The sequence below is a fragment of the Seriola aureovittata genome, chromosome 9 (assembly GCF_021018895.1).
Source record: "Seriola aureovittata isolate HTS-2021-v1 ecotype China chromosome 9, ASM2101889v1, whole genome shotgun sequence".
In the NCBI taxonomy this organism is placed as follows: domain Eukaryota; kingdom Metazoa; phylum Chordata; class Actinopteri; order Carangiformes; family Carangidae; genus Seriola; species Seriola aureovittata.
This window is the reverse complement of record NC_079372.1, coordinates 18,855,623-18,881,386: the sequence shown is the minus strand read 5'-3', so window position 1 is coordinate 18,881,386 and position 25,764 is coordinate 18,855,623. Positions and strand designations below refer to the sequence as shown.

The window sequence follows — 25,764 nt, the reverse complement described above, 5'->3', positions numbered from 1 at the left end:
TAGTTTACTTTTTATAGGGTAGCACAGCTCTGTCAATGATGTGTACATGAAAAGTTTTATGCTTAAAATAAACACAAGAGCTAATCTGCCCACATCTTTTACCTTTTTGTCAGAATAAAGGCGGATTTACATGTTTGTTTACCGTCCTGTCACAGTTGATTTATGGTTTCTGTTTAGTAATGTCTTTATGCAGTTGATTTGCTTGCTGCCTTTTTTTGCTTAATCAGCATTTATAAACTTCTGTTCAGCAGGCAAGGTGCATATCGCTGAGTACGTAGCAATGCGTTTCCTTTGATCGATTCCTGTGTATGAGGCGGAGCAAACAGTATGATGGTGAATTATTTTGCATGATTTGTGTTCACTTTCTGCCTAAAGTGAGACCATAGCTCTTCCTTTTGAGGCGTGCAGTATCATTTTGCTTCCCATGCATGCTTGCTCGTAGCTTCCTGCTGCTTGCCTGACCCACTGAATGCTCTACTATGTTCGTATGTGGACATGGCTCCTGCTGCTGTAGGACATTGCCCATTTTGCATTTCTGCTGAGGTAAGATTTATTATCACATCGGTGCTGAATTCTACTAATTCCCAAGATTACACTTAAAACAGCAAAAAAGTAGGATAAAGACGTTTAGTTACAGATAGTTATTCACTTTCATTCAATGAAGCTGCAAAACAAAAGCAACAAAAAACAAAAAAATTACATTGGTTAAATATCGGTTCTCATTACTTGCTCTCTGTAGTCGGAAGGCCAGCCTCAAGGACAAGGTGTTTCCCAGTCCTTCCAAGGCTCCCATAGCCAAGGGGAAGGTCCAGTCTCCAGGGCCAGAGGAGGGGGCTGAAGCAAGTCCCAGCAAGGTCACCAAGAGCTGGAGCTTCAATGAGAAGAACAGAGGGCCGAAGCACGCCTTCAGAGCCCGCGGCACCACTTCACGCCAAAACTCAGAGGGTGAGGGAACTCCACACAGTACAGAGCAACATCTGAGCACATTAATAAACAGCCAACTGTTGATAGTAAAATAAATTATTCGCTCTCTAACTGTGTTCAAGGTGGAACGTGTCTGACACAGTATTTAAACCATAACAAAACAATAAACTGCAGAGAAACTCAAACTACTACTTACGTAGATTTAAGATCCCTGTATGGTATATGAGAAGCTATATGAAGCTACAGCCAAGAGTTATCTTAGCTTAGCATAGAGATTGGAACTAGGGGTAAACAGCTAGCCTGTCCAAAGGTAAAAGAAAATACACCTAGCACCTGTAAAACTAGCTAAGATCAAATTTTTAGGAGTTTGTTTTTTTTTTTTACATTGGACAGAGGCAGGTTAACTGTTTCTTCATGCTTCTAGTCTGCTTCTAGTTATGTTAAGCTAAGCTAACCAGATGCTTGTTATATTAAGATAAGGTAATCAGATGCTAGTTATGTTAAATTAAGATAACCAGATGCTAGTTATGTTAATCTAAGCTAACCAGATGTTACTTAGGCTAAAATAAGATAGCCAGGCACTTATTATGTTAAGCTAAGCTAACCAGATGCTGGCCACACATTTAGTGTACAGACATGGGAGTGGTATGTTACTCTCAGGAAGAATGCAAAAGTCAGTTTTTCAATTGTTATGAAATTCACGGCTTGTTCGTAATGTTTCATAATAGAATAGCAACAGAAGTGAGTTGCTATTTTACTGTTAGTTTTCCTGTGGTCAGAGGGAAAACCTGTGTCAATGTATATCAGAGCTACACAGCAACAAGCCTTTATAATAGGCGAATAATAGTCAAAAATCTTGGCACAAACAGCTTCTCAATGCTGTTTTCCAAAGATCTACAGCTCATTAATGAGACTGTATACACTACAGTAGTTTACGTGACTAATGTTAAATTGTTAAAAGTAGATCTTTCAATAGTTCCATGAACTTAGTTGATGTGGAAGAATACACACTAGAGCTCTGTGTAGCATCTGTGCCAGCTCAACACTCATCATCTGTGAAGGAGGGTGTTGATGGCCTTTAATTAATTGCAGTCAAGCTTCTTAAAGATGCAGTAACTGGGCAGACTGTGCAGGTAAAGTTGCTATAGTTTCTCCTGCATGAGTTCAAACACATGAGGAAGAAACTGAGATTTTGTTGACACACCAAAGCCAACATTTCAACTTTATGCTGGGGAGACAGAGGACTGTTTGGTTTGGACGTTAATATCCAGCTATCATTTATTTGCTGGACAGCCCAACTGCATCCATATGTCATCCAGGCCACTGTATCACTATCAACAAATATATTTCTCTCCTTCACCATTTCTTTGCCTTTTTGTTAAGCAGTTTAAACCAATTCTCATTAGTTGTTTTTCTTCTTCCGCTTCATGGCATGTTAAAGTGCTGATTGAAATGCAGGACGAAGACTTTGGACTGAAGAGTTCTCCAGGTTAGACAAGTCATCACGACATGTCTTAAGTATAGACTGTAAGATACTCTGTAATGTTTAGAAGTATAGTTCACCATATACTATAAAGCTTTAAGTAACATATATGTAGCTGTTAGCGTCAATGTCAGAGAAGAGAGACCAGCCTTTTCAAACATGAACTAGAAACCATTCAGTGGACTCCACAAGTTCCCATGTTTGGAATTGATTTGTCTGCCATTGTCATCCTGCTAGAATCCATAACAAATCTTTTTCCATGTCTCTCCTCTCTCTCTTTTTGCAGCAATTGAAGGTTTAATAAGTAAGACATTGGGATATTTTGTTGGTTGTTGGGGAAATAATCAAAAGACAAGTTAGCTTCACCAGTCTGAGAAACCTGCATGCTGAAATCTACTGAGATTTGTTCACTTGACATGAACCCTTTTTGGATTTTTCTGATATGAGTCCCCCTCCCCCCTCCCCGTGATGACTGAAGGCTCTGAAGCATGAGAATAGCCAAGAACAAGCATGTAATGATTCAAGTATCCATTAGGATTGTAAGAACGCCATACAAATACATATTTGATTACAGTAGCCGTACTGTAGAAGGTAATCCTGGGTTCAAGTCAAGTGGAGCTGAGATAATCCAAAATTGACCCAGAAACAAACTGCCCAAAATCCCCTGCTTTACGTTGCATGAAGACACCTCACTTTCCCTACCAGATTCTCATCTAATATCTGATCAGCAGTGATTAGGCCTTAACACCTTTGCCTGTATGCACTATGCTTCAAAATCCATAGATTAGCCTTCTGGCTAAACTAAACATGCTAGTTATGATGCTAATCTTCACTGTAATTGGTGGTGGGAAGAGAGTACTTGTCATTAAAGGTTTCAATAAAGCTTTATCCCATCAGCACTATCCTTCAATTCTGCACCAAGTCTTTTTTTTCTCCGTTGGTCCACAAAGCTCGCTCACTACGCTCACAAACTGGCTAACTGGCTTGAAACCAACTTGGTAATTGAATTTTTGCACCTTCAAAGCTCAAAGCAAGAGCTCTGCTTTGCTTCTGTTGATGACGCTGGCCTCGTGGAGGCCGGCGAAATATTCTTTAAGAGTGTCCTTGTCTTTGCTCTGTAGAGGCGAGCCTCCCAGGAGAGGAAATTGGTGACGATAAGAGCTGCCACTGTGAGTTTCTTACCCAAGAATTACCTCCGGGATTGAAGGTTGCAATAAGGGCAATCTGGTAAGGCTTCGCTTTGCTCTGCAATTTTTATGGTTCTGTAATGTTTATTTCACTCATGGATGACAATTGTGATTTGGGCTCGATAGTTTAGGAGAATAGGTTATCTGTAATCTGTAATAATGACACTGTACTTAAGATGTTAATAACCGATGGACATGGAGACATCATTTAAAAAGAAAATATTTTAAGTAACCCTCCAGGTTATCTCCAAATAGGGTGGTGTACATAATCTGGCTAACCTGCTGTCCTATTTACAACCTGTATTATTTTGTGTAGCATTTCCCAAGATCTCAGTTTGCACTTTTATGAGTTCAGTGTCATCATAACAACCAATATGGCCAAAACCGAACAATAATAAACACGACTATAACAACTATGAAAACAAGGTTGAGCATGGAAGTTCTTCTTGCTTTTAAAAACAGTTGTTTGATAATATACTGTTAACTCACAAAACAGTAAAGTTATAATAAATTACCATTTCAACTCAAAACAGTTTTTCTCATCTACTGTGTCAAGTTGTTATAATAGCCCTTTTTCTCAGAGGACACTTGTCACAGTGGGAAAAGCACAATAGTGTGAATACATTTTTTTTTAAAAAAACACTGCTGTGCATTGTGTGTGAAAATAACGTGTCCTCCTTCAGCATCATGAGGTTTCTGGTGTCAAAGAGGAGGTTCAAAGAGAGCTTGCGGCCTTACGATGTCATGGATGTGATCGAGCAGTACTCTGCAGGTCACCTGGACATGCTGTCTCGCATTAAGAACCTGCAGACCAGGCAAGTGCACGTTCACTCCACAGTATAATTTAGCTACTTTAAATATGAGCCACATTAAGTTTTTTAAAAGTAGTTTCAGATGCTGTTGTTTGAGCGTAAATGTCAGGATGGATGTATGGAAGCATTTTCAAAGTTGTTTCTATAGCGCAATGATTAGTTTAAATTCAGTGTTGTGTTGGAGATGTGTGATGTTTGTGGTGTCGCTGGATACACACATGTTGTGACACGCGAGTCATTGATCTGCCTGTTTCATTTGTCCAGCTACATGTGTTGTATTCAGATCTCGGTTTTATATCAGTAAACTTAATCAAAATACGATTCACTCTTCCAGCTCTGAATGCGTCTCAGATTCATTTTAGAAAATAACATTGATGTATAATTCATATTGTTTTCTATATCAGTTTTCCCTCCCACAAATTAGTTCCTCCCATCTTAACCCCCTCTAAAGGTCTAACATGTAGGATAAATATATTCCAACAGTGAAATACGTACACTTTTCATCCACGAAGCAAGTCAGACTCACCGTATGTCATGGGTGTGTGGAACATATTGAGACTTCTTCTCCATAGCTGATGTGATTCCCACGTTGCTTCATTTTGCATTGCACTCATATCGTCTCTGTGTGCCTTGCCAGGATAGATATGATTGTGGGGCCCCCTCCCCCTTCAACACCTCGCCATAAGAAGTCCACTGAAGGTCCTAGGTTAGGTTAATAGACTGCACCTCTAGAATGACCATTTTACCAGCATTATGCTCCTTATACCATAGACAAAATATTGAAGCAGTTACATGCTACCTTATTATTTTTGATTGACGGCACCCCTTTTGAGTTTAAGCCAAGTGACCTGGCTCATTGAGCCGGAGAAAAGGTGACACATGAAAGATTTTGTAACAAATCAAGAAAAATTGTTTGATAAAATGTTTTATATGCAACATCTTCAGGATGTTGTGTCCCAGTTTTAGCTCTTTATGTCACATTATATCAGCTGCTACCAAGAAAAAGTGAAACATCCCGTGTCTTTCTCACTGAATGTTAATGAGCCATGTCATATGGCCTCACTCAACAGGGGTTTGACAGTGCTAGATGCTTGCTCTCATACTGGAGAGACACAGGGAGAGCTCCCCCATCAGGATGCAATGGAAATGAAGCATGAAGCACAACAGAAGCATGCCAAGTGATGCATTTTGACTATAGACAAAAAGACCCCTCGTCACACTTTGTTTCGTTCAAGACTGCCTAATCTCATAATGCATGCACCCACACCGTCCACCTGAGATCAATTCTCTCTCAGTGTTAGGCCATCATTCATTCACTCAAAGCACATTAATTTGTAGTTTAGCAAGTATCATCAACATAAATGCTTTCTTTACTTATTTCCCATATTAAAGTAATTCACATTATAGCATCATGAACTTTCTTAAGTAAAAAATAAAATATGTCCTTTGTGGCAGAACAGTGTTTTTTTAAATTTATTTATTTATTATTAATCTCAGATATTACATTTCTCAAATGCTAGAGTTGACCAGATAGTTGGTAAAGGTCCTAAAGCTGAAGGAGAGGCTGCAGAGGACCAGAGCATGATGGGACGTCTGGTCAAAGTGGAGAAACAGGTAGGAATGTTTCACCCAGGTCTGTAAAAGTTGGTTCGCACCGAGATCAAAATTGTATGTTTTTCTGATGATCAATATATTTTAACTCTGGTAAAGGAGCACCAACCATTGTGTGTTTTTTTCTCTTTCCCTACAGGTGGTCTGTATGGACAGGAAACTTGATTTCCTGGTCAATGTGTATGTGCAGCGTATGGGCATCCCTCGCTCTGAGACAGAGGCCTTTTTCAACTCCAAAGAGCCGTATCCAGCCCCGCCTTACCACAGCCCAGAGGAGAGCAAGGAGGAAAAGGAGGGAAAAGAGGAGGTGAAGGAGGAAAAGGAGGTGAAGACATGCTCTGCTGCAGATGTCCCGTGCTCTGATGTGTCGGTGGAAAAGAGAGATCCTTTACTGGGTCGGTCCGTGGCGAGATCGGTGGGTACTCCCTCCGGCAGCAACAGCCGCCCTTCTACCTCTTGGCAGCACCAACTGCAGCACCCCCTGAGCCAGCCTGCCTGGAACAGCAGCGTGGCCAACACCCCTTCACCGGTCGGTGGCAGCGGCGAGCACTCACCCACCCTGTTCCGCCTTCCTCCTCCGCCCGCTCCGGTTCACGACCGGTCCTCTTCCGCCCTGGGTGGCAACAGCAGAGAGAGCGGCTCCCAGAGCAGGAGGCGCCACAGGAGGCAGAGGTATCAGCAGGATGCCACCGCCGTGGAGAGCGACACCTCTCTCTCCATCCCGTCTGTTGACCACGAGGAGCTTGAGCGCTCCTTCAGCGGCTTCAGCATCTCCCAGGCAAAGGAGGACTTCTTTGGGCCTTCTTTCTTTACGGGCTCCGGAGGGGCAGCCGGTGCAGGGACTGAAGCTGGAGCTGGACATTCACTCTGTGCCAGAGTCAGACCCTTCATAGCAGAGGGCGAATCAGACACAGACTCTGACCTCTACGCTCCCTCGCCTCTGTCCTTCACCGGAGAGGTCACCTGTGGAGAGAGGGGATGGCCAGGACTGAAGTAGGTCAGGAAGGACTGCTCTGCCTGGTGGAGAGGGATTCATGGTGAAAGAGGTCGGTGCTGCACTTGCCAACAGGAGACCTACCATGAGACTGTGTAGCCAACTGACTGACTGTTGTTGCTGATGATTAAATTACAGACTATTTTAGGTTACGTGAATGGGTATGATTAGCTATTTATTGCAGAGGATGGTGAAAATACGTTCTTATAAAAACAACGGGATTGTCCTTTATCACCTTTTATGTTTGTGATGTTGCACTTTACAAGCAATGCTTAGTTACAGTTGTGTTGTATTCATCGAGATCTTGATTAAATCGAAAAACTAGCTGTTTAAGGACACTTCTTTAACTTAGTTGAGAACATGTTTTTGTTGTATTAGTGATGACAGATACATGTGTGAGAGTGTGATGTAAGGCACTTGATTTTTTGCATTGAAACTGACATTGATTTGTATCAAACAAAGAAGAACGTCACTTTGCTTTCTTTTATGAGTAGTGGGTGCATTTCGGCACGTCTTCGTTAAACACTGCCCACTTTAACTTTGAAAACATAGTGGCAGTTAGTAAAGCTGCAAAGATCGTTGAAGTCCTATCATGTGGTTAGCATAGTGTCTTGATAACTTCTATACCTTTGAATGACTTGAGGTGTTATGATGCCAAAATCTTAGCTATGATAATCAATTAGATTCTTGCAGTGAAAAAAAACAAACAAAAAAAAAACAGTGCTTGCTTTTCAGCATCATTAATTCAGCCTGGTGTTTACTGAATACTACAGAAGAACTCCCCTCAGAGTATTGCAGATACTTCCCCATCAATAAACCACTGAACTTCCTGCATGGCATGTTAAATGGTTGATTTAAGGACCGTGTTAAGCAGGCTACAAAACCAGAGAAACAGTGGCAAAAAGTCAGCACAAAAACTCAGTGAGTGTTTTTTTCTTCTGTACAGACAAACAGCAGTGAATAAAACATGAAAATGTGCATGCATGACTGGTTTCAAGCTACAACGTGTTAATTTTTAAGGAGCTTTTTGCTTGAATTCCAATCATGTAAACGCAGCCTGAGCTTGCTGAGATCAACAGCTGTTCTTTTCTTGGCAAATATGTCTTTAAATTATGTACACATCCAATACAAAGGCAGATGTTTATTACCACATACTGTATGTATGGAATCAATATGGACATTAGCTCATACATTTTGTGTTGTTATGACACAACATGCAGTGCTGAGGTTGGACTGAGTCCATCTTATGGGACACTTGCTACTCAGACATGATGGTATTTAGCCTGCAATGTCAATCATTTCTCTGCAGCTCTTGTCAGTTCTGCACTAAATGAGATGCAGCAATAAGAAGCAAGCAAGGCAATCAAGAACCATCCTTTACAATCATCGACATAGCCTTAATTTTCACACCCAAATGTGTTGTTTTATAATCAAACAAATCAGCAACTTCATTCTTAACATTTAATAAAAGTAGTGCAAGTACTATTTCAGGTGTTATATAGGGTGGGGGGTGGGGGGTACGGCCAGAGAGCATATGTTCCAGGTCACAAATTTAGCCACTGTTAATGCTAAAAGCATGGGATTCATAGGGACATCTAAAGCATGAACAGTTCTTGTTAAAAACTAACCCAATCACAGCAAATCAACTCCAACATTTTAACATTAACACTAACATGTGGACGTGATAACAGAGGAAACATCATTTAGTAGAAACTGTCACATGCGATTCATATTTTTCTGAAAAGAAGAAACAAAACCTGCTGCCATTTTTTTCCCCCACACAGCCCAAACAAAGGGCCTGTATGATTTTACATGACACAGTAGCTCTTAGTTCAGCACCATCATGTAACTGCACCTTCTTCAATAATAAAACTTTGTACATCACTGAACAGCACACCTTTGGTCATTTTTTCAGTTCTGTGTCAATAGAGCAACACTGAGGTGTTCAGCTGTGAGAAGGGTAACTACAGTGAGTTGTAATGATGGCCATCTTTCACTAGATGGCGATCAAGAACTTAATTTGAGTGGATGCTTATGAAAACAGGCATGTGGGGATAGAGAGATAGATAGATAGATAGATAGATATATAGATAATCACTCAAAATGTTTGAGTGATTAGTCAGTGATGAGTCAGAGTAGCTCTAACCCACACCTCCAGTATGGACTTCAGGTTTGATAACTCCTGACTCCAGTTAGCTTTTGCTGATGCCATTACCCCTTGGCTAATGGCATCAGTTAGTTCAAGATCTGACCACATTTTAAGACTAATTTATACATAAATGAAGCTAATTCCAGGGGCCTCGCTGACTTTTTCTTGCCGCTGTAGATAGAAAACTTCCTCTGGCAAGTGTTTAATCCTCTAGCAGAACACTTGTTGGCCACTGATAATGGGAAATAGGAACTAGTTCACAGTCTGCGGTCCAGTTCATCCTGAAGATGTTGGACTGGATTCAGTGGAAGGTTCATCTCCAACAAACTGGGAAGATCATTTCTTTTTGGACCTTGCTTAGGAAAGGGACATCCCAAAAAAAACACAACCGGAGGCACTAACACTAAGATTTGCTTTCAGGTGTCCAACCCAACAGTCGACACACAACTCCAGACCAAAGGTATACACAAGAGCATACGGCCTGTTCACGTACATTTAGCCATGTGGTGTAAATTAAACCATTCTCTACGTCAGCAAAAAAGTAGATTTACACATTGCTATTGCCTGACAGATTTTATTTAACAACCTATTTAACAACCATTGGTGATTGTAAATGAAACAGCGTGTGCCTCATGCTAAACCCTAGGTCAGCCAATTTGTTAAGTGTTGTGGAGCCAGGATTTTAGTTGAAAGGGTGATACAAATAGGAATTGATTGGCTCATTAATAAAAGTCAGATGATTGCAACACAGCACGTGAGGCTTATTCACTCTCGGGGGGGGGGGGGCAGACCGGAGGACAAACAACCAGCAGAGACAAGCTTTTGAATCCATATGGCAGTGAATATGTGCATGTCATCATTTATTTCACTACCTGGATGGAAATATCAACTACAAACAATTATGTTTTGCAGTGGAAAACATTATTATTATTATTATTATTAGTAGAACACTTTGAATGTTTCCTTGGGGGTTGAGCACAGTGATAATACCGTTCAATTTGTTGGAGCCCCATCTGCGCGAGGCGTTTATTCAGAGATGAGACATCTGTGTTTAAACAGTGCCATTAGATAGAGGTGGGACATTGACCCTCTGGTGATGAATGATAAAAGCCAACAATCAATGAATCCATCAGTGATGTGGCTCTTATGAGACAACTGTCGAAAGAGAGGCCAAAAACAGATGGACTGTACGCATTTTGCTAATGGTATGTGTGCTCACACGTTTCACCGCTGAGAGCAATGAAGCTCCTCCAGCAGCCTCACGGCACACTTTGACCGCTCCTCGGCCCTTTCACCTTTTCAATTCTTCCTGTACATGCAGTTTCCCTACAGGAGAAAAGATCAAATGCAAAGCCTTAATTTGCTGAAGATGACTTTTCTACATTTACAGCAGAAAGGAAGAAATGACTCCTGTGTCCTTGGCACCAGCTGTGTTTGTGCACAGGTCCGGACTGGTGGTCTCAATGTAAACATTTTCTTTATGTACAGTGTTAGTTAACATCAGCAAAATGCCATCAATGTCCACCAAGGGCGGACACAGGTGACCTTCCCTCTCTGTCTCTCTGTAACACACAGACACACAGAGAGACACACACGGGTCCATAATAACGATGGGGGTGGGGATTAGGGGTTGTGTAAATAATACTGCTGAACATATATCTCAATTTACATTCATTACACATTGGCTGCATTTCAGGGAATGGCTTTGTCTGATGACAAGGGCGATCTGTATTGGTTTACTGGTTCATGACTGCATTTACTTGCCATGCTCACGACCCTATGGAAAAGTGTGGCTCTTATATTCAGATATAAACAGGTGAAACATGGAAAAAAAAAATCATAACTCGGGCAACATGTAGAGGGATTTATAATTGTGGTAAATCTAAGTACAGTATCTGTATCAATTAATTCTTCTCATCATGTGTAGATCTTCACTGTGTAAACTGGTGTGATCTGATTTTTTTCAAGGTAACATTATTCTGTTCCATTTCTGGCTTTTAAAAGTATTTTAAATAACTGAGGAAGTTCAGTTCATATCGTTTCCTGTGGGAGAATAATACCTTGGACAAACCCTGACTGAGTACATGCAGTTCATCATTAATCATCAGACAATTACTGAATTGCATTGATCTTAAATCCCTCAAGGCTTTTGCCAGAGGCAAGTCTATTCATCCATTTATCAGACTGGAGGATGGATATAACAATTTTATTGATGTATAACCTGACTTGACTAATTAGCTTAATATACTAGTTATTAGACAGCAGTCTTTATATTTGAATGTGAACACATAGAAAAAAAATTATCAGCTGTGTACCTATACAATGATTAACAATTATTTTTGAATTATGATAATTATTGTACAGCACTATTTACAGTTTCATAGAGTTTAAAAAAATGCTGCAACAATCACGATAGAAAGATATTTTATTTTAAAAACTCGGGACAGTCTTTCCAAAGCCACTTTCTCTGAGGTTAAAATTCTGCAGTCTATCATTGACAGATTTAACCATGGTTTGAATCTCATCTTCAGAAACTTAACAAGATTACCTGCAGCCATGCTAGCAGCTCTGCGGCAATCCATCCAATAAATATTTCAGTCTAGATCAAAGTGCCGGACCAACAGAGTAATGTTGCCATCCCAAGAGCAGCAGCGCTATTGTGCATAAATTTAAAAATAAATATTGCAGTAACGAGCCAAAATAATCGATTAAGTGCACGGTGTTGCTTTAAGGACAAATGTATTAAAATACATTTTAACTCCAGTAAATCATACACATAGGTTTGTACACCTAAAGCTGTGACTCTGTCCGTGCAGCGCAGCACTGCAGAGACCTGGTTTCAGTTTCAAGAGAGCAAGGCCTCCGGCTGGGTGAGGCATTGTAAACAACAGGACTGGCTCTGTAGAAGCCAGTGAGGGATGATGCCTTGGTCTGGGGAAGAAGTCTGGATGACACCACACAAAAAGTGAGGAAAAACGTATTAAGCAAGTTAAAAGGTTCTGAAACGAGACTTTAAACAATAATATAGCAGCAAACAGCTATTTTCTATGTAAAGATGTAGTGGAGTAATGGCGTCCTGAGCGAAGAACGAAGTCACACCCCGTCTGTCTGTGTGTGTGTTGTACTCTGACTTTATCTGTTCTTTGTTTTGGCTGCATGTGCATGTGAGTCCCTACTGTTAAACTGATGGCCCTCCCGTCAAATAAAAAACACACTGACATGCGAGATGGCGAACTGCAGGACGCAGATCAAACTGAGGCCAGAAGTGTTTGTCTCCAACAAAACGTTTTTTTTTGGTCTGAGATGTTGGTGGTCTAGTTTCGCGTCTAGTGGCGGCGTCAAGTGTGTAGAGAAAATTTAAAACTCAAAAAGTCATTACGTTATCCGCTCAACATTTGTGTGATATTATGGGCAGGTTATAACAAGTTCCGTTTTATTACATCATGTGGTTATTAGATTATTAATTTCCATGAACACTACCCAGACTGCATGCTTTTTAAAAACAGGCTAAAGTTACGCTAACAAAGCTACACTGCAATGATCTTAACACCAGTGAACAAACTGATGGTTGTAAATGCAGTGTCTCTTTGTCTGGTTACAAAGCGATTTGAGCGGTGTCCATTCAGGACATGTTTCTTTCCACATGAAAAAAAATGCTAAATTGTTACCACTGACCAAGTGATAAAACTCATTATTTTTGGTTTGCGCCATAGAAAAACAGAAATGTCTGTTGGCTTCATTGTTAATACATCAACATCAGGTCAGGTTGGTTCACAGATAAATAATTCATAACAAAAGAATGGAGAGAAGTGTAGATTTTGTCTACAGTCCAGCTGAATATGTGAGTCAGACAGTTGTTTTAGTTCCCCCAAAAACTGGGAGAACAGAGTGTAACACACACACACACACACACACACACCGTGTCAAACACATTCAGCTGAAATACAGATGAACAAGAGATCACGTAATGGTTTAGTAATTGAGTACATTTCTTCAGTAACACACTCTGTAAACAAAAATAACATGCACCATAGTGGAAACCCTTCTCGTATAATAATTATAAAGTAAAATTTATGACATTATAAATACTACACCAGCATACACGTAAACAAGTGTGTAAATAACTTACAATGTGTTCACCCATGTCTTTGTAACACCTGCTTAGTCTTCCTTTCTCCTCTCTCTGACCTTGCCTGTTCCTCAAGCCTCGGTATTAATTATGAAACTCTCCAGATTCCTTCCCTTTTCCGCCTTCTGTCAGTCACCTGAGCCTTCTTCACCCAGCACACCTGTGTCACCTTACTTTTGTACCTCAGAGTATAAATAGCAGCCGTTTCCCACTCCCGCCTGTTAACTGCATCTGAGTTTAGAGACCTTTGGTCTGTCTGAGACCTGCCTTCCCGCCTTTCCCCTCCCTGTTGCATTAGTTTGCCTCTTTGTACGTCTGCTTTTTCCTTTCATCCTACCTCCTCTGCAAGTGTCTGCATTTGGCTTCAGGAGAAATTTGAGTAAAAACCCAAACAACGAGATAAGAGATACTATAAAGTTTCAGAAGACTGAGGGGAACTGCAGAGTCTGAGTCGACAACACTCTGCGGGTTTGTCACATAGTCATCTGACCCATATAGAAATATCAATAGAGCAGCTTTTAAAAACCTGTCAACTGCACACACACAGAGAAAAATAGAAAATATTAGCACACTCCTTTCTATTCCAATTCTAAATAGGGAAAAATATGAATTAAATGCTGTTAAAGATCAATACTTGAGTCTGTCTGTACGTACAGTTAAAAGTTGGTTTAAATTTCAACATAAAACAAATGTGTGCTAACAGCTGACGTCTTACACCGTTGAGGTCTCGTTGTACAGGGAGCAGCTGCCCATAAAGAACTCCTTAGAAGTTAAGATTGAAAACCACAAATTGAAGCTGACAGATCTTCATTTCATACTTTAAGAGTGATGAAGATTCATGCCAATCATGATTACTCTGCGGTTTCTGGAGCGCTCCACATAAAATTGGAGATTGGTCAAGGATATTGAATTGGATAACATGACTCACTGATACTGAATGCTCTGTGTGCATCCCATTAGATGGGCTCCAGTTTTTCCACCTTTATTGCAATTGAAAATAACTGTAAGTTCATTCCACTGCTATCAGTATTACTTCCATATAAGAACTGCACTCACTTGTCTTAGAAAAGCTTTTAAATTAATGGAGATATAACAGAAATCAGTTAAACAATGGAAAGAGTTTCTGAGTCCATTTAGGCCACTGTGTGCAGCTCAATAAATCCTTCTCAGCAAAATGAGCAAAACATAATTGAACTCTAAGCAAACAAAGAAACAGTGCTGCTAAAGCACAATTAAAGTTAGAAACAAAAAAGAAAGTTTTCAGCTAATACAGTGTTTATTAGAGGAGCATAAATTAACATTTTTCAAGTTAAGCTTGAACACACATCGCTGCTGTGCTGCAGCTGGAGAAATGGAGCCAAAGCCTGCATTGAGCATGCTCAGCATAATGGGGATAAAATGACTGTCCTCCTGGCCTGTCTGGAAATGGACTGAGGAGGAGAATGACCTTCATGACTGTCTGACCTAGACAGGTAAATAGATTTTTATCGTGATCCACAGATTGCCAAACCAGACATAGATACCATATCGTGAAATATTTTTCACCAGTCCCTTTCTTGCCAGCTTCAAACAGCCTGGAGTGATGCAGGTTGTTTTCCACAGACACATTATACCTGCTGGATACAACAAATTATCAGTGTCAGGTTTGGGTGTAATAGGACCCAAATGCAGACAACGAAAAAAAGGGTTGTTGATGGGGAAATAGGTGTTTGAATAAATAGAACCAATGTACAAAACAGGAAAAACAAAACTGAGTAATAATCCAGTAAAAACTCAAGAACGCAAACAGAAGCTCAAGGAGACGCAGGGGAGACATGGCAAAACAGAAACAGGAGCACAACTGAGTAAAACAGGACGAACTGACAAAGACAAAGGGGAGCACAGAGATTAAATAGACGCCAGGGAGGCAAGGGTAATTGAACACAGGTGAAACACATTGTGGCAGGGTAGACAAAGACAGGAAGTAAAAAAAACCACAAGACACACAAGGGAAATAACACAAAATAAAACAGGAAATAAAACAAATGTCCAAACATGAGAGTCCAAAAGCTCAAACATAAATTGTTCGTCAGGGCAAACCACAACAGTCAGTAAGTATTTACAGAACACTATACTCAGTTGTCAGTTTATTAGGTACACCTGGATATAACTACTGCAGTCCTGCAATAAATCCCACCTTTATGACAGTTATAATCAGTTTATGTTGAAACTGATTCCAAGAGGTGTTGATTCAATGTTATGAGCATTTTGGAGGCTGCAGTTTCTGGTGCTGTTGTGTTAAATGGACAGGTGTTTTTGTTTTGTCCATAAATAACAACCTAAGAGAATCTATGTTCTTTGATTGGATTTTTTATTTTATTTTATTTTATTTTGTTTCCTGATGCATCAAGAAACTCTTACACAAGTTTGTAGCGCCTCCAGCTGTGCACTCATCTCGATGAGAGCAACACCCTGTCTGGAAGTTTGTGCAATCTCAAAACTGTCTGACCTGCTCCTTCTGTTCAGTTCTTCACCAGAACTGATGCCCTCATCTCCTCTTCAGCTCCTCCTGACTCTCAATCATCTGTTTGATTAAAAAAAGAAAAGTATTTTGGGCTATGACAGGCAGAGACAAAAATAAAGAGCAGAAGCCCAACAAAGCTGACAGAGGTAAATACATAATGCATGTAAAGCAGTCACATGGTAACTGACCATCTCCACATTTAGCTGCAGGTCACTCCCTGCAGTCACTGATGTAACATAGAGAGCAACTTCTCCATCTCTTCTAAACACTAGCATTATACACCGAAGCTCTTCGGTCAACTTGTTTCAGCTAGAAATCTCCAAACAAACAAAAAAAAAAACACAAGGTTAACAAATCTAAAGTTTTCATTCCAGGAACAACAAGAAAAAGAGAAAATATGAAACAAACTAAAGTTCTTGACAAGGAGTGAAAACATTTATAGATTCAGGCACTAAAGCAGTCAGCATGACAATTCACTAAATATTAATATTAGCCTTAGAAAAATAAAAGAAAAAAGTATCATCACTGTCATTTAGTTCTTGAAGCTCTTTGCTGACCTTCTCCTCCTCTGTGGTTCTGAAAACTTCAATGTCAGCGAGCTTCTCCTCCTAATCCTGCAAATGTTGTCCAGTTAACATCAACGTCTCAACACATTTCCTTGTCAAGCCTCTAGTTTCATGGCCGTAAACTGTGATATAACAGACTCCTGACGTGGGTGTGTTATGAATATTCTGCCAACACTGTCCGGATTTCAGTGTTGCAGACAGACAAATCTTTCCTCTGTTATCTGGAGATCCACATACTGTCATTAGTTTCTGCTAGGTGTTTCCTGATAAACTGAAAAGTTTGTGTATGAAATGTCTGCATGGAAAAAAAAAGAAAGAAGTTTTGTTTGTCCCCTCGCACAAAGTTGGCCACAGAGCAACACTCTGAAACAGGTGTAGGTGTAGCTGTCAGTGTGATTACATTCGTTCATTCATTAGTATTCGGTGGGAGTAGCATGGCCGATCTTGCTCGGCCTTGGGGGAAGCCTTACTGATCATCTTAGACTCAGACAGAGCCAGGTTCACCTCTATGTTTTTTGTGTATGAATGAACCTGATTGTAGCAGCTGAAGGAAGGTCATAGGGTTTATCCGAGAGCTTAAATCTGTAAATGATACTCAAGCATTGTCACTTTCCATCAGTCGGGAAATGATTCAGGAGAGCAGAGTGTGACAGGGTTGTCAAATGTATGGAAGCTGATGGCAGGGATTCGCTCATTGTGAAGGCTTCGTCTATCCTCAGGAGTATTGAAGCTCTATCTTTGTGGAAACGGACAAAGAATGACAAGAAGGGGAAACACACAGAGTGAAAACTGAGCGGCATAAATATGTCAGTCTGATGATTGCGAGGTGAATGACTTGGAGGCAAATGCATGATCTTGTTCTTCCTCACGCTTCGAAGAGGAAAATTTGATAATTTGATGCCTTAATTATTACACTGGCAATGTGCCCGCTCTAATTAACGACTTGGCAAGAAAGTATGTTAAAGTGTGTGTAGTGACCTGGCCTAATTCTCTGATTAAGAGGGGATCCTGGAGAGAGGCAATGATTGGTGTATGTTGAATTCCTGTAGTTTGACAGAGGTTAAAATGAGCTGCCAAGATCCAAAAGCCAAAGAATACAAGCTCACGGTGTTTTAATGAAGCCAGTGAGGTTTGAAGTAACAGATATAAGCCCTGGGGAGGAAGTGGAGGTCTTGAGATGAACTTTCTGGTGAGTTAAGTTGGAAAAACATCCCACAGAAACACTCCTACACATGGTCAGTGTGTACTTTGCTAGCTAGCTTCCAGCTAATGTCGCTATATTGGCTATTTTTTGGCGAACATGAACTGCATAAATTCTCCAGCAATCAAATTCATGCAGATATAGCTATCATTTATTGAGTGTGACCTATGTCTTTCAAAGTCCACACCTCTCAGTTTGTTACACAGGGAAGGCCACTCTGAGTCAACCCTGATGACATCACTAAGGGGCCCAGAGCTGCTTGTCTGGACAGACCTTGGATAATGATGATGATAATAATGATCAATAATAATGATATAAATGATAAATAATAAAAGTGTGGCTGCAATAATGTAGACACTGAATCCAAATACTGGAGTGTGTTGTTGATCCTCCTTTGATTATTGCAGGCTTTTTCATGATGGTTTCAGTTGTGGTTGACTGCTACGTTTGGTACACAAGATGTATGGATAAAATGTATATATTGATGCTGTCTAAACAGGGCAAACCGGTTATCTGGTATTACTTATCAATACCAGATTAAACACAATGATCTGTGAAAGAATAATCAACATAGTCTCCCTTAACTTTTCAAGGTCTGGAGTGATTCCAGCGGAGCAGTTCCAAGCTTCTGGCTCACAATCAAAAAGGAGAATAGGGATTAAATATTTGGCCACGTTTGGTTATATAATGAGTTGCATTAAAAAGCAGTCTCATACACAGAGGATGGATACTTTTAAAATCAAGCTCTCGAACATCATGGATGACATGTGGAGTGGTTAGAAATGAAAATATTGAACTCCTTTTAGCCTCTCTGCAATTTCTTCCAGACATTAGTCATCACTGCTGGATTGGTAATGAAACTTCTCAGAGAAAACAAGTGAGATGGACCCTGACCTCTGATGCATTAGAGTTATTTTGGAGAGCTTTGAGTTGTGCTGTGAGGTTTAAGGTTGGGTGCCATATAATTATGTACAATTCATCTTATTGCAAAGGCTGAATACTTGAAAAGCATTAATGTGTTCAAAGGATTGAAACATTTCCCGCTAGCCTGTTGAGATAGTCCCACAGACTGTTAGCCCCCTTTCATAGAGCTGAACAAAGGAGGAAAGAACGGCACCGACACAATCCCTACTGAGACTTAAACGCACAGTATGTAACTTCTGCCGCGAGGGGTCTCTCAATCAAAACAGTAACAAAAGTCGGCATTGGGTGAGATGAAATAGCGTGGGATCATGGGAGTTGTTGTCTTCACCACCATTACCATAAGCTTCTGCTTCAAGAGCTCAAAAAAAAAAAAAAATTTTCTTTTAAAAATCACCAAAAATTCACCATCTATCAGAGCCAGACCATAGACTGTATATAAAGGAGCCAGACTCTCTAAAAACAAAAAGAATTGTGGATTTACAACTATCCATGAACTAACCATGTGTTACATACATTTCTGTCCAAAAATATAATCAGATTTAAGCTTGAAATTGTGATATTTCCTCAAAATCACTTTAATCTACATGTGTCATTTAAAAGTCTGTTTGCTCGAACCAAATCGTTTAAAGTCAGTGTTTCGCCGACGCTGTACACAAGACGTCAGGGAGAGGTTGGGAGCTGAGACTGCCGCTAACCTTTATTGTTTCTCTGATAACTTATGAACCACACGTTCAGGAGGGTTTTACAGAGGTGTCCTCTTGTCCATAACAAACAAACCAGGCAATTAAAGTTGGTAGAAACACCGACTGACGGGACATGACGTCAATGACAGGCGACCAAATGAAACAGACTGTTACCACGATTAAAATCACGAATTTCTCTGGTTTGAGAATTGCTGGAAACATTTGGGATAATGCAAGAACACAACTCAACAACATAAATAACATAAGTCTAGTCATTTTAGGACATTTTAATGCCGTAAAGTTACATATTATAACTTAAAGCGAGAACGCAAAATAAGCCCACAAGGGATGAAGATGATAACAGCTCCGCCATTTTATATTTGAAAATGTCAAATATGCATGTACATGTCCATGGTTCAATTAACAGACAGCTCAATATATCAGTTCAAGAAAACCTAAAACAAATAATACACAACTTTAGGAACTTAATCTGCCAGGCAGATAATGGCAGTGCTGTGAAGTGCGCCTCAGACCACAGTGGGTGGTGAGAGAGAACACAACGGGGAACCCCGGGAAGTCTTGTCAAGCTCTGCCACACAATTATCGCTCATCCATCTTTAATATCTCATCCATCTTCTCCATCTCCACTGACAGGGGCAGTGCTCACCTCGCAATTATTATCACAGCTGGCGTCCAAATTGAAGGAATCAGATCTTCTGCCCTCCAAAAATGACTGATGTGTTCAAAAAGAAAAAAAAAAGAAAAAAGGGAAGAGACAACAAATGCATTTTTGATTGCTTGTTGTACTCCATAGTGATAGGATAGTTAAAGACTGATGTACCTCAGTGTGTTTTGCTGAAGCCATCACCACTTCATCCTCTGACCCTGTTTCATCAGTCTGTAAGTATAAAACTTTTTTCTTCACGTGTTTAGGTTATTAAATTTGAAGAATGTACGCAATCTATTGTGCTTCTCTGGGATTTCCTGCATCTTAAACTACTTACTACTTATTTTACTCAAGACATTAAACCACAATAAACCAAACAAGCTAGTAAGCATGCTTCTGCATTAGGGTGTCATGCAGACGCCGCATTTGGAAGCTCTGCCAGAGGAACCACTGGAGCTGTAACTATGCATCATGCATCCAGAGGCTGTAGAGATACAAACATGGAGACCACGATGACTGCGAGTACTCAGTTTGAGCTGCTTGTGTTTTTCCTGCTTCATGTTGATAGTAACGACAGCAAGAAACAAACGTGAGGAAGGGTTGAGTGATCTTGTCTTTTCCAGTGTGGATGCACACATCCCACAGTACCTTTCCCCAGAGCTTTGTCCTTGCTGCAACTGTCACTTTCGGTGACAAAGTGAAGGAAAGAATATACACTTGATTACTTCTGCATGGCACAGTTGGATAAAGTGTGTCGCGCACATCTCCCGTCGCAGTCAACAAGTGACGTTATACGCTGTACTATAAATTAAATCGTGGAGTGGAGGCATCGTGGTCACGAACACTTTGACGAAGAAGCATAAATCTGACTCTACTTACATTTATTAGGAGGCACTTGTCGTTAGTGCAGCAGCTACAAGGACATGAACCCTGGCGTCCCATCTGTGAACACACCCACCCATTTTGTATAGTGTTGGTTGCAACGTAACATAAATCTAACAGGGTAACCCAACCTTTGCACTGTCCCTGTTCACACTTATTCCTTTGGCTCTTTAAAAGTTTTTCCGTTTTTAGTTTGTTGACCCACTTAATCTAATATTCCTATTATTACTGGAGCAGAAAGAGAGATACTTATGTATTTAATATCTTACTATATTTGTAGAGATTCATAACCTTCAGTATTATTTCAAAACCATTTCTGGTTCTTGCTTAGAACGCCAAAGATTAACCTTTTGTACTAAACCTTTGAACCAGAGTTTAAGACTGGTTAGCTGTTCCCCTGTGGGAATAAGAGAAGCGTAAAAATAGTTTGCTCTCCAATTTGGACACTGTTGAAATAACTTCCATTAAATTAAAAGTGCCACTGGATAAGAGCCTGAAGGCATGAGTGCCCAAGTCTCATCAAATGAATTAAGACGTGTATATAAAGACTGAGGGCTTTGGTTGAACAGCAGTCTAAATTAACTGCATTGTAAAGTAACTTTGCATGACTAAAAATGGACTGATTGGCTAAAGCTAATTGCCATTTGCATTACTAACACTAACACTTATCATTATCGAGCAGCTAAGCCAGGATAGGTTGGAATCGTTGCACACACTGATCATGTGGTCATTTGTCACTACATGATGTTTCTGTGTCTCAGGGGAGCAAAAACCAGCACTTATCTATTGAGAATATGTTGAGATATTGATGAGAGCCCACCGCCCCCTGGACCTCAGATGGTGACCTTAACATCAGGGGAACAGCATTAGTCACTCAGGCTGCACTTAAGTATTCCCCATTTAATTAAAGCTATCAAAATGGGGTGCTCTTTAAACTGGGCAATCGGTAGGCATTAGTGAAAGACTCATAACAGGCAAATGAAAGATTAAGCATTAAAAAGCTGTGGTGTCGTGGCAGTTTGGTTCAAGTAATGTTATTTTAATGATTTCTTTTATGCAGAAAAGAATATTAATGCTGACATTTTATCTGCTTTTCACAAAATAAAATCTCCTCTTCAATGCAATAACTGTATTGTCAGTTACAGGAAAAACTATTTTCTTTTCCATTTTTTTTCATCCGTTTAGGCCAAAGATCTTCAAGAAAACATCACCATCTGTAGAGACGGTATTTAATGTGTCCTTTCTCAGTTGTTCAAAAAATCTGCAGCCCATCTGTGATCATATATATTCAAGATTAAAAGTATATATATGCCATCCTGGGTTGTTCTGAATCCATCAGGATTGTATGCTTTAATTTTGAAGGAGTACAGCACCTGAAGTTTCCATGACTCAGTTCATTTACATTTTCAAACTAACACGGGTCTCCTGCAAATTGAACTGAATGATTTAAGTAAAATGTAAACTGTTTTTTTTCTCAATTTGAGTCCAGTGGTGTGTCGATTTTGTGATTGAAAATTATAAAAACAAATTAAATATAAGTTTCCCAAAATAATCATTCTAATGAAAAACACCAGCAGCATCCTCTTAACTTGCCTTGGTACCACACGGGGGATTTACAGTGTGGAGGTCTTTTTCAGAGTCTGGATACTTTAGCCGATTGTTTCGCACAGAATGGACCAGCTCAACGTCTTTCCAGAGAGATTTATTCTTATAAATAAAAGATCGCCATGAATAAAACAAACAAAAACACAATTTTCGCACAACTGGACAGTATCTCCAGCTTTCATGGCAGAGGCTGTTGTAATGAATATCCAAGACATCATACTGTGGAGCTGTAGCTGAGGGGTGCAGTGGAGCAGTGGCCAGTTCCACCAAACACTAAACATGCGAGCAGCAATTTGCAGCATGAGATCAGTTCTTACTTAGATACTGTTCACTAATCAAAACAGAGACCATACCTTTTTCACATGTTGGAAGTGAGGAGGATGTCTGACCACTTTTCTAAGTTTCTGAGAAGAGAGCTTGACAGGTATTTCCACTCCACACAACAACTGGGCCAGTATGCAGAGGTGAGAAAGCAGGCAGAATGTTTTTTAGAAAGCAGGAGCTGAACTTTCTCTCAGGCTCTTCCTTCATTTTTCACACAACTAAACACGCCACTTTTCTCTGCAACCAAATGCAACACCATCCATGCTGTCAAGAAGTACAGAAAGGTCATACTCGCAAATATTTTTTTCATCCTGTTATCTCCAGATAATGTAGCTTGGCTATGTAAATCAAGAAAAATACATACATAGGAGATCTACGAGTTTGTCCAATTTGGTGTAGATCCAAAAAATAATCCGGATATGGTGGAAGAAATTGCTTAATCGGCATTACATGTCTGTGTGTAATGTAATTATTACTGATAGCAAGTAACAGTGCACATGGCAGCAGCAGCATTAAGCTTCATCAAACAGGCAGCTAATAAAATGACACAATAACAATAGTGGTTGCAGCGTAGCAATGACACAATTCATACAGCTGTAGAGCTCTATGAATTTTATAATGCTGACATCATCATTTCACACAGGTAATAAAAGCACAAAGCTGTCATGTGTAAGGATTAAATGTTGTGTGGTAGGATGGGTGGACCTAAATGCAGGCATCAAACCAGGCAGGAAGGTGCAATGCAAGAGCTTTGGTAAACAATGTCCAAACAAAACTCACTGGAAGACCGTCAGGAACCAAACACACGCTATCAAACTCAAGAAAAACAGGATCAGCAACAAACAGAAAATAAAACTGCTGAAGACACGAGGGAAACAGGGGACCGAACAGATAAACTTCCACGTGAACTAGGAAGGTGAGGGCAATTGAACACAGGTGAAACACATTAGGGCGAGGCAGACAATCACAAAGGAGGGAAACAGGACAAGGACAGGAAGTAAAACTAACATGAGACGCATAACAGAAAAAGTCCAAACAAAGAGTCCAATTATATTCAACTGGTCACTTTAAAGTCACGAAAATACACTTTCTTAGTTTAGCTAAAAACATATTGGAAGAAAATTAAATGTATTACCAGTATTGTATTACCAGCCATCAGATTACCCACCAACAAGCATAAAAAATAATGACAGCCAAGTTATAACCCAAAAAAAACACTGAGATCTCAGTAACCCTTCAAAGTTCAACCAATAAAGAATAAAATGAAAATAAATAGAAAATAAATGAGTGCACTCAAAATGTCCTACCACCTTCGTCTATGCTGAATGTTCCACAAGATGGTCCAAGGTGACGACTGATGGCTGAGCGGAGATGGAGACTTCCTGGGAGGACGGTGAGACAGCAGTTGAGATGGATATGTGGATGGATGACACCAGATGAGACGGTGGACAGACGACAGCTCAACTTCCAACAGAAGATCTCTTCAAAAACCAGCCTTCACAATGTGCAGGAAAATTATTTTATTATTAGTCCTCATAAATGATGATCATAAATGTCCATTGAGAGCTGCTAAAATAAAGTCAAAGAGTAATATGTTTTTTTTCTACTTTCTTTCATTTACTCAAACAAATGTAACAACAAACAACATAAACATATGAAAGAAATTTAACAGTGTTTCTCTAATAGACCTATCTAATGAACACAAACACGCTATTAGAAGACTTCATACTAGCTTACATAAAGCTTAGTAGCATGAAAGGTTATTCTAGCCTCAACTCCACATGGTAATTAAGCTTAAAATACACCACAATGTACCCGACTAATGTGTTAACAGGAGTCATAAAACGTTTTAATAGAAGTACAGAGCTTTTATCTACTCTTTTCTGTATCTGCAGGCATCATTTCCTAATGCAGTTAGCATGCTAAAGTAGCAGACAATGACTTACAAATGCTAACTCACCTGGATACCAAATGTTCGCAGTTCTAAGCATCCACAGGTGAAGTCCCAGCTCCTTCATCGACTCTTGCTGTGCTCAGCATCAAGCGCAAACTTACAACTTACTGTCATCAAGCTCTAACTTGGGTTAAATCCAGCAGGTAGCTCCTCATCTCTAGCAGGACTGCATCGAGGGAACAACAACAACAGTTTTTAAAGTAAGAGTGTCACTCTGAGCACTTTTAGCGCACTGAGCAGAGCGCTACAACCTATCAATCTCATTTAAAGGGACAGTAACATAATAGGGCTCTTGCAGCAAGCACACTAATGACGCACATTTGCATTTGCTGCGGAAGCAAGGTTGATAAACTCATTATAAAAGTATATTTTTTTAATGCAATACTGCACATAAATGATGCCCTAAGAGTAGTTGCTTAAAACTATTGTAGTAGTACTGTTTCAGATCATCTAAAACAGAGTAAAAGCTTTGGTCCTTTTTAGTCCCAATTTTGTTGAAGCACCAGTTCATTCCAGTTTTCAACTTTCACAGAAGGAACTGCGTCAAACTAACAAAGAGACACGGGTGAAAAGTTTTACCTCAGTTTACACTCCAAACACACACTAATAAGAGGACGTTCCCAGTTGGCGATGTCAGCAGTTGTAGGCATCAATACACACTGTTAAAAATCAGGCCACACAAACACACTCAGACACACACACACATATATGCACAAACTCCCCTGACCCTCCTCATACTGAGGAGATGACAGCAGGTGGATTTGGAAGAGACAGATTGAGATGGATAGTGACCCAAGGAGGGACAGACGGTGAAAAGAAGAGAGAGCTGAGGTAAAAGTTTAATAGTGGGAGGAAAAAGGTAGAGAGACAAAAAGACAACACCAGGAAACCCACTTTTGTAGCCAACATATACACATTATCCGCAGATTTTGAGTCAATGCCACTTCAGTCTTTGTTGTGGAAGTTATCTGTATGGGAGTTAAAGAGCCATAAGCTATTGGAGCACAGTACAGTTAGTAATCAGTCAAGGTCCCTGTTAGAAGTCTTTTATTCTGAGGACAACTATTCATGCGATTGAGTCAAAGCTTTGAGGCAGCTAATACAAGAGGACAGAAGTAGGTTATTTCTCTTTTTGAGTGCGTTTGGCTGCTTTTAAAGAGTACAAG

The 25,764-nt window shown here is 40.1% G+C and overlaps 1 protein-coding gene and 1 long non-coding RNA gene across 13 annotated transcripts in view; one reads left to right on the top strand and one right to left on the bottom strand.

Moving 5' to 3' along the window:
* The window catches only part of LOC130174893 (potassium voltage-gated channel subfamily KQT member 2-like), a 49,228-nt gene extending 40,333 nt beyond the window's left edge, over nucleotides 1-8,895 (top strand). For 2 of the 7 annotated variants that reach the window (XM_056385131.1, XM_056385129.1), the window contains 6 exons: nucleotides 740-945; nucleotides 2,694-2,711; nucleotides 3,529-3,634; nucleotides 4,278-4,409; nucleotides 5,927-6,020; nucleotides 6,157-8,895. In XM_056385131.1, the coding sequence (XP_056241106.1) occupies nucleotides 740-945; nucleotides 2,694-2,711; nucleotides 3,529-3,634; nucleotides 4,278-4,409; nucleotides 5,927-6,020; nucleotides 6,157-7,014 (1,414 nt within the window). In that variant the 3' untranslated portion in view covers nucleotides 7,015-8,895. Of the gene's footprint in view, nucleotides 1-739; nucleotides 946-2,365; nucleotides 2,414-2,693; nucleotides 2,712-3,528; nucleotides 3,635-4,277; nucleotides 4,410-5,043; nucleotides 5,113-5,926; nucleotides 6,021-6,156 lie in introns of all 7 variants that reach the window. The other 5 variants (XM_056385132.1, XM_056385130.1, XM_056385134.1 and 2 more) reach the window with 4 other exon arrangements.
* LOC130174894 (uncharacterized) lies at nucleotides 741-24,832 on the bottom strand. 6 transcript variants are annotated; one of them, XR_008828659.1, is made up of 4 exons: nucleotides 24,605-24,832; nucleotides 23,955-24,139; nucleotides 15,778-15,852; nucleotides 6,906-6,980 (listed from the first exon to the last, which is right to left on the bottom strand). It is a non-coding gene; the product is annotated as an uncharacterized LOC130174894 (long non-coding RNA). The 6 variants fall into 6 exon arrangements; XR_008828657.1 differs by lacking the exon at nucleotides 6,906-6,980 and adding an exon at nucleotides 14,547-14,905; XR_008828656.1 differs by lacking the exons at nucleotides 6,906-6,980; nucleotides 15,778-15,852 and adding an exon at nucleotides 741-871.
* Between the last annotated feature and the right edge of the window lie 932 nt (nucleotides 24,833-25,764).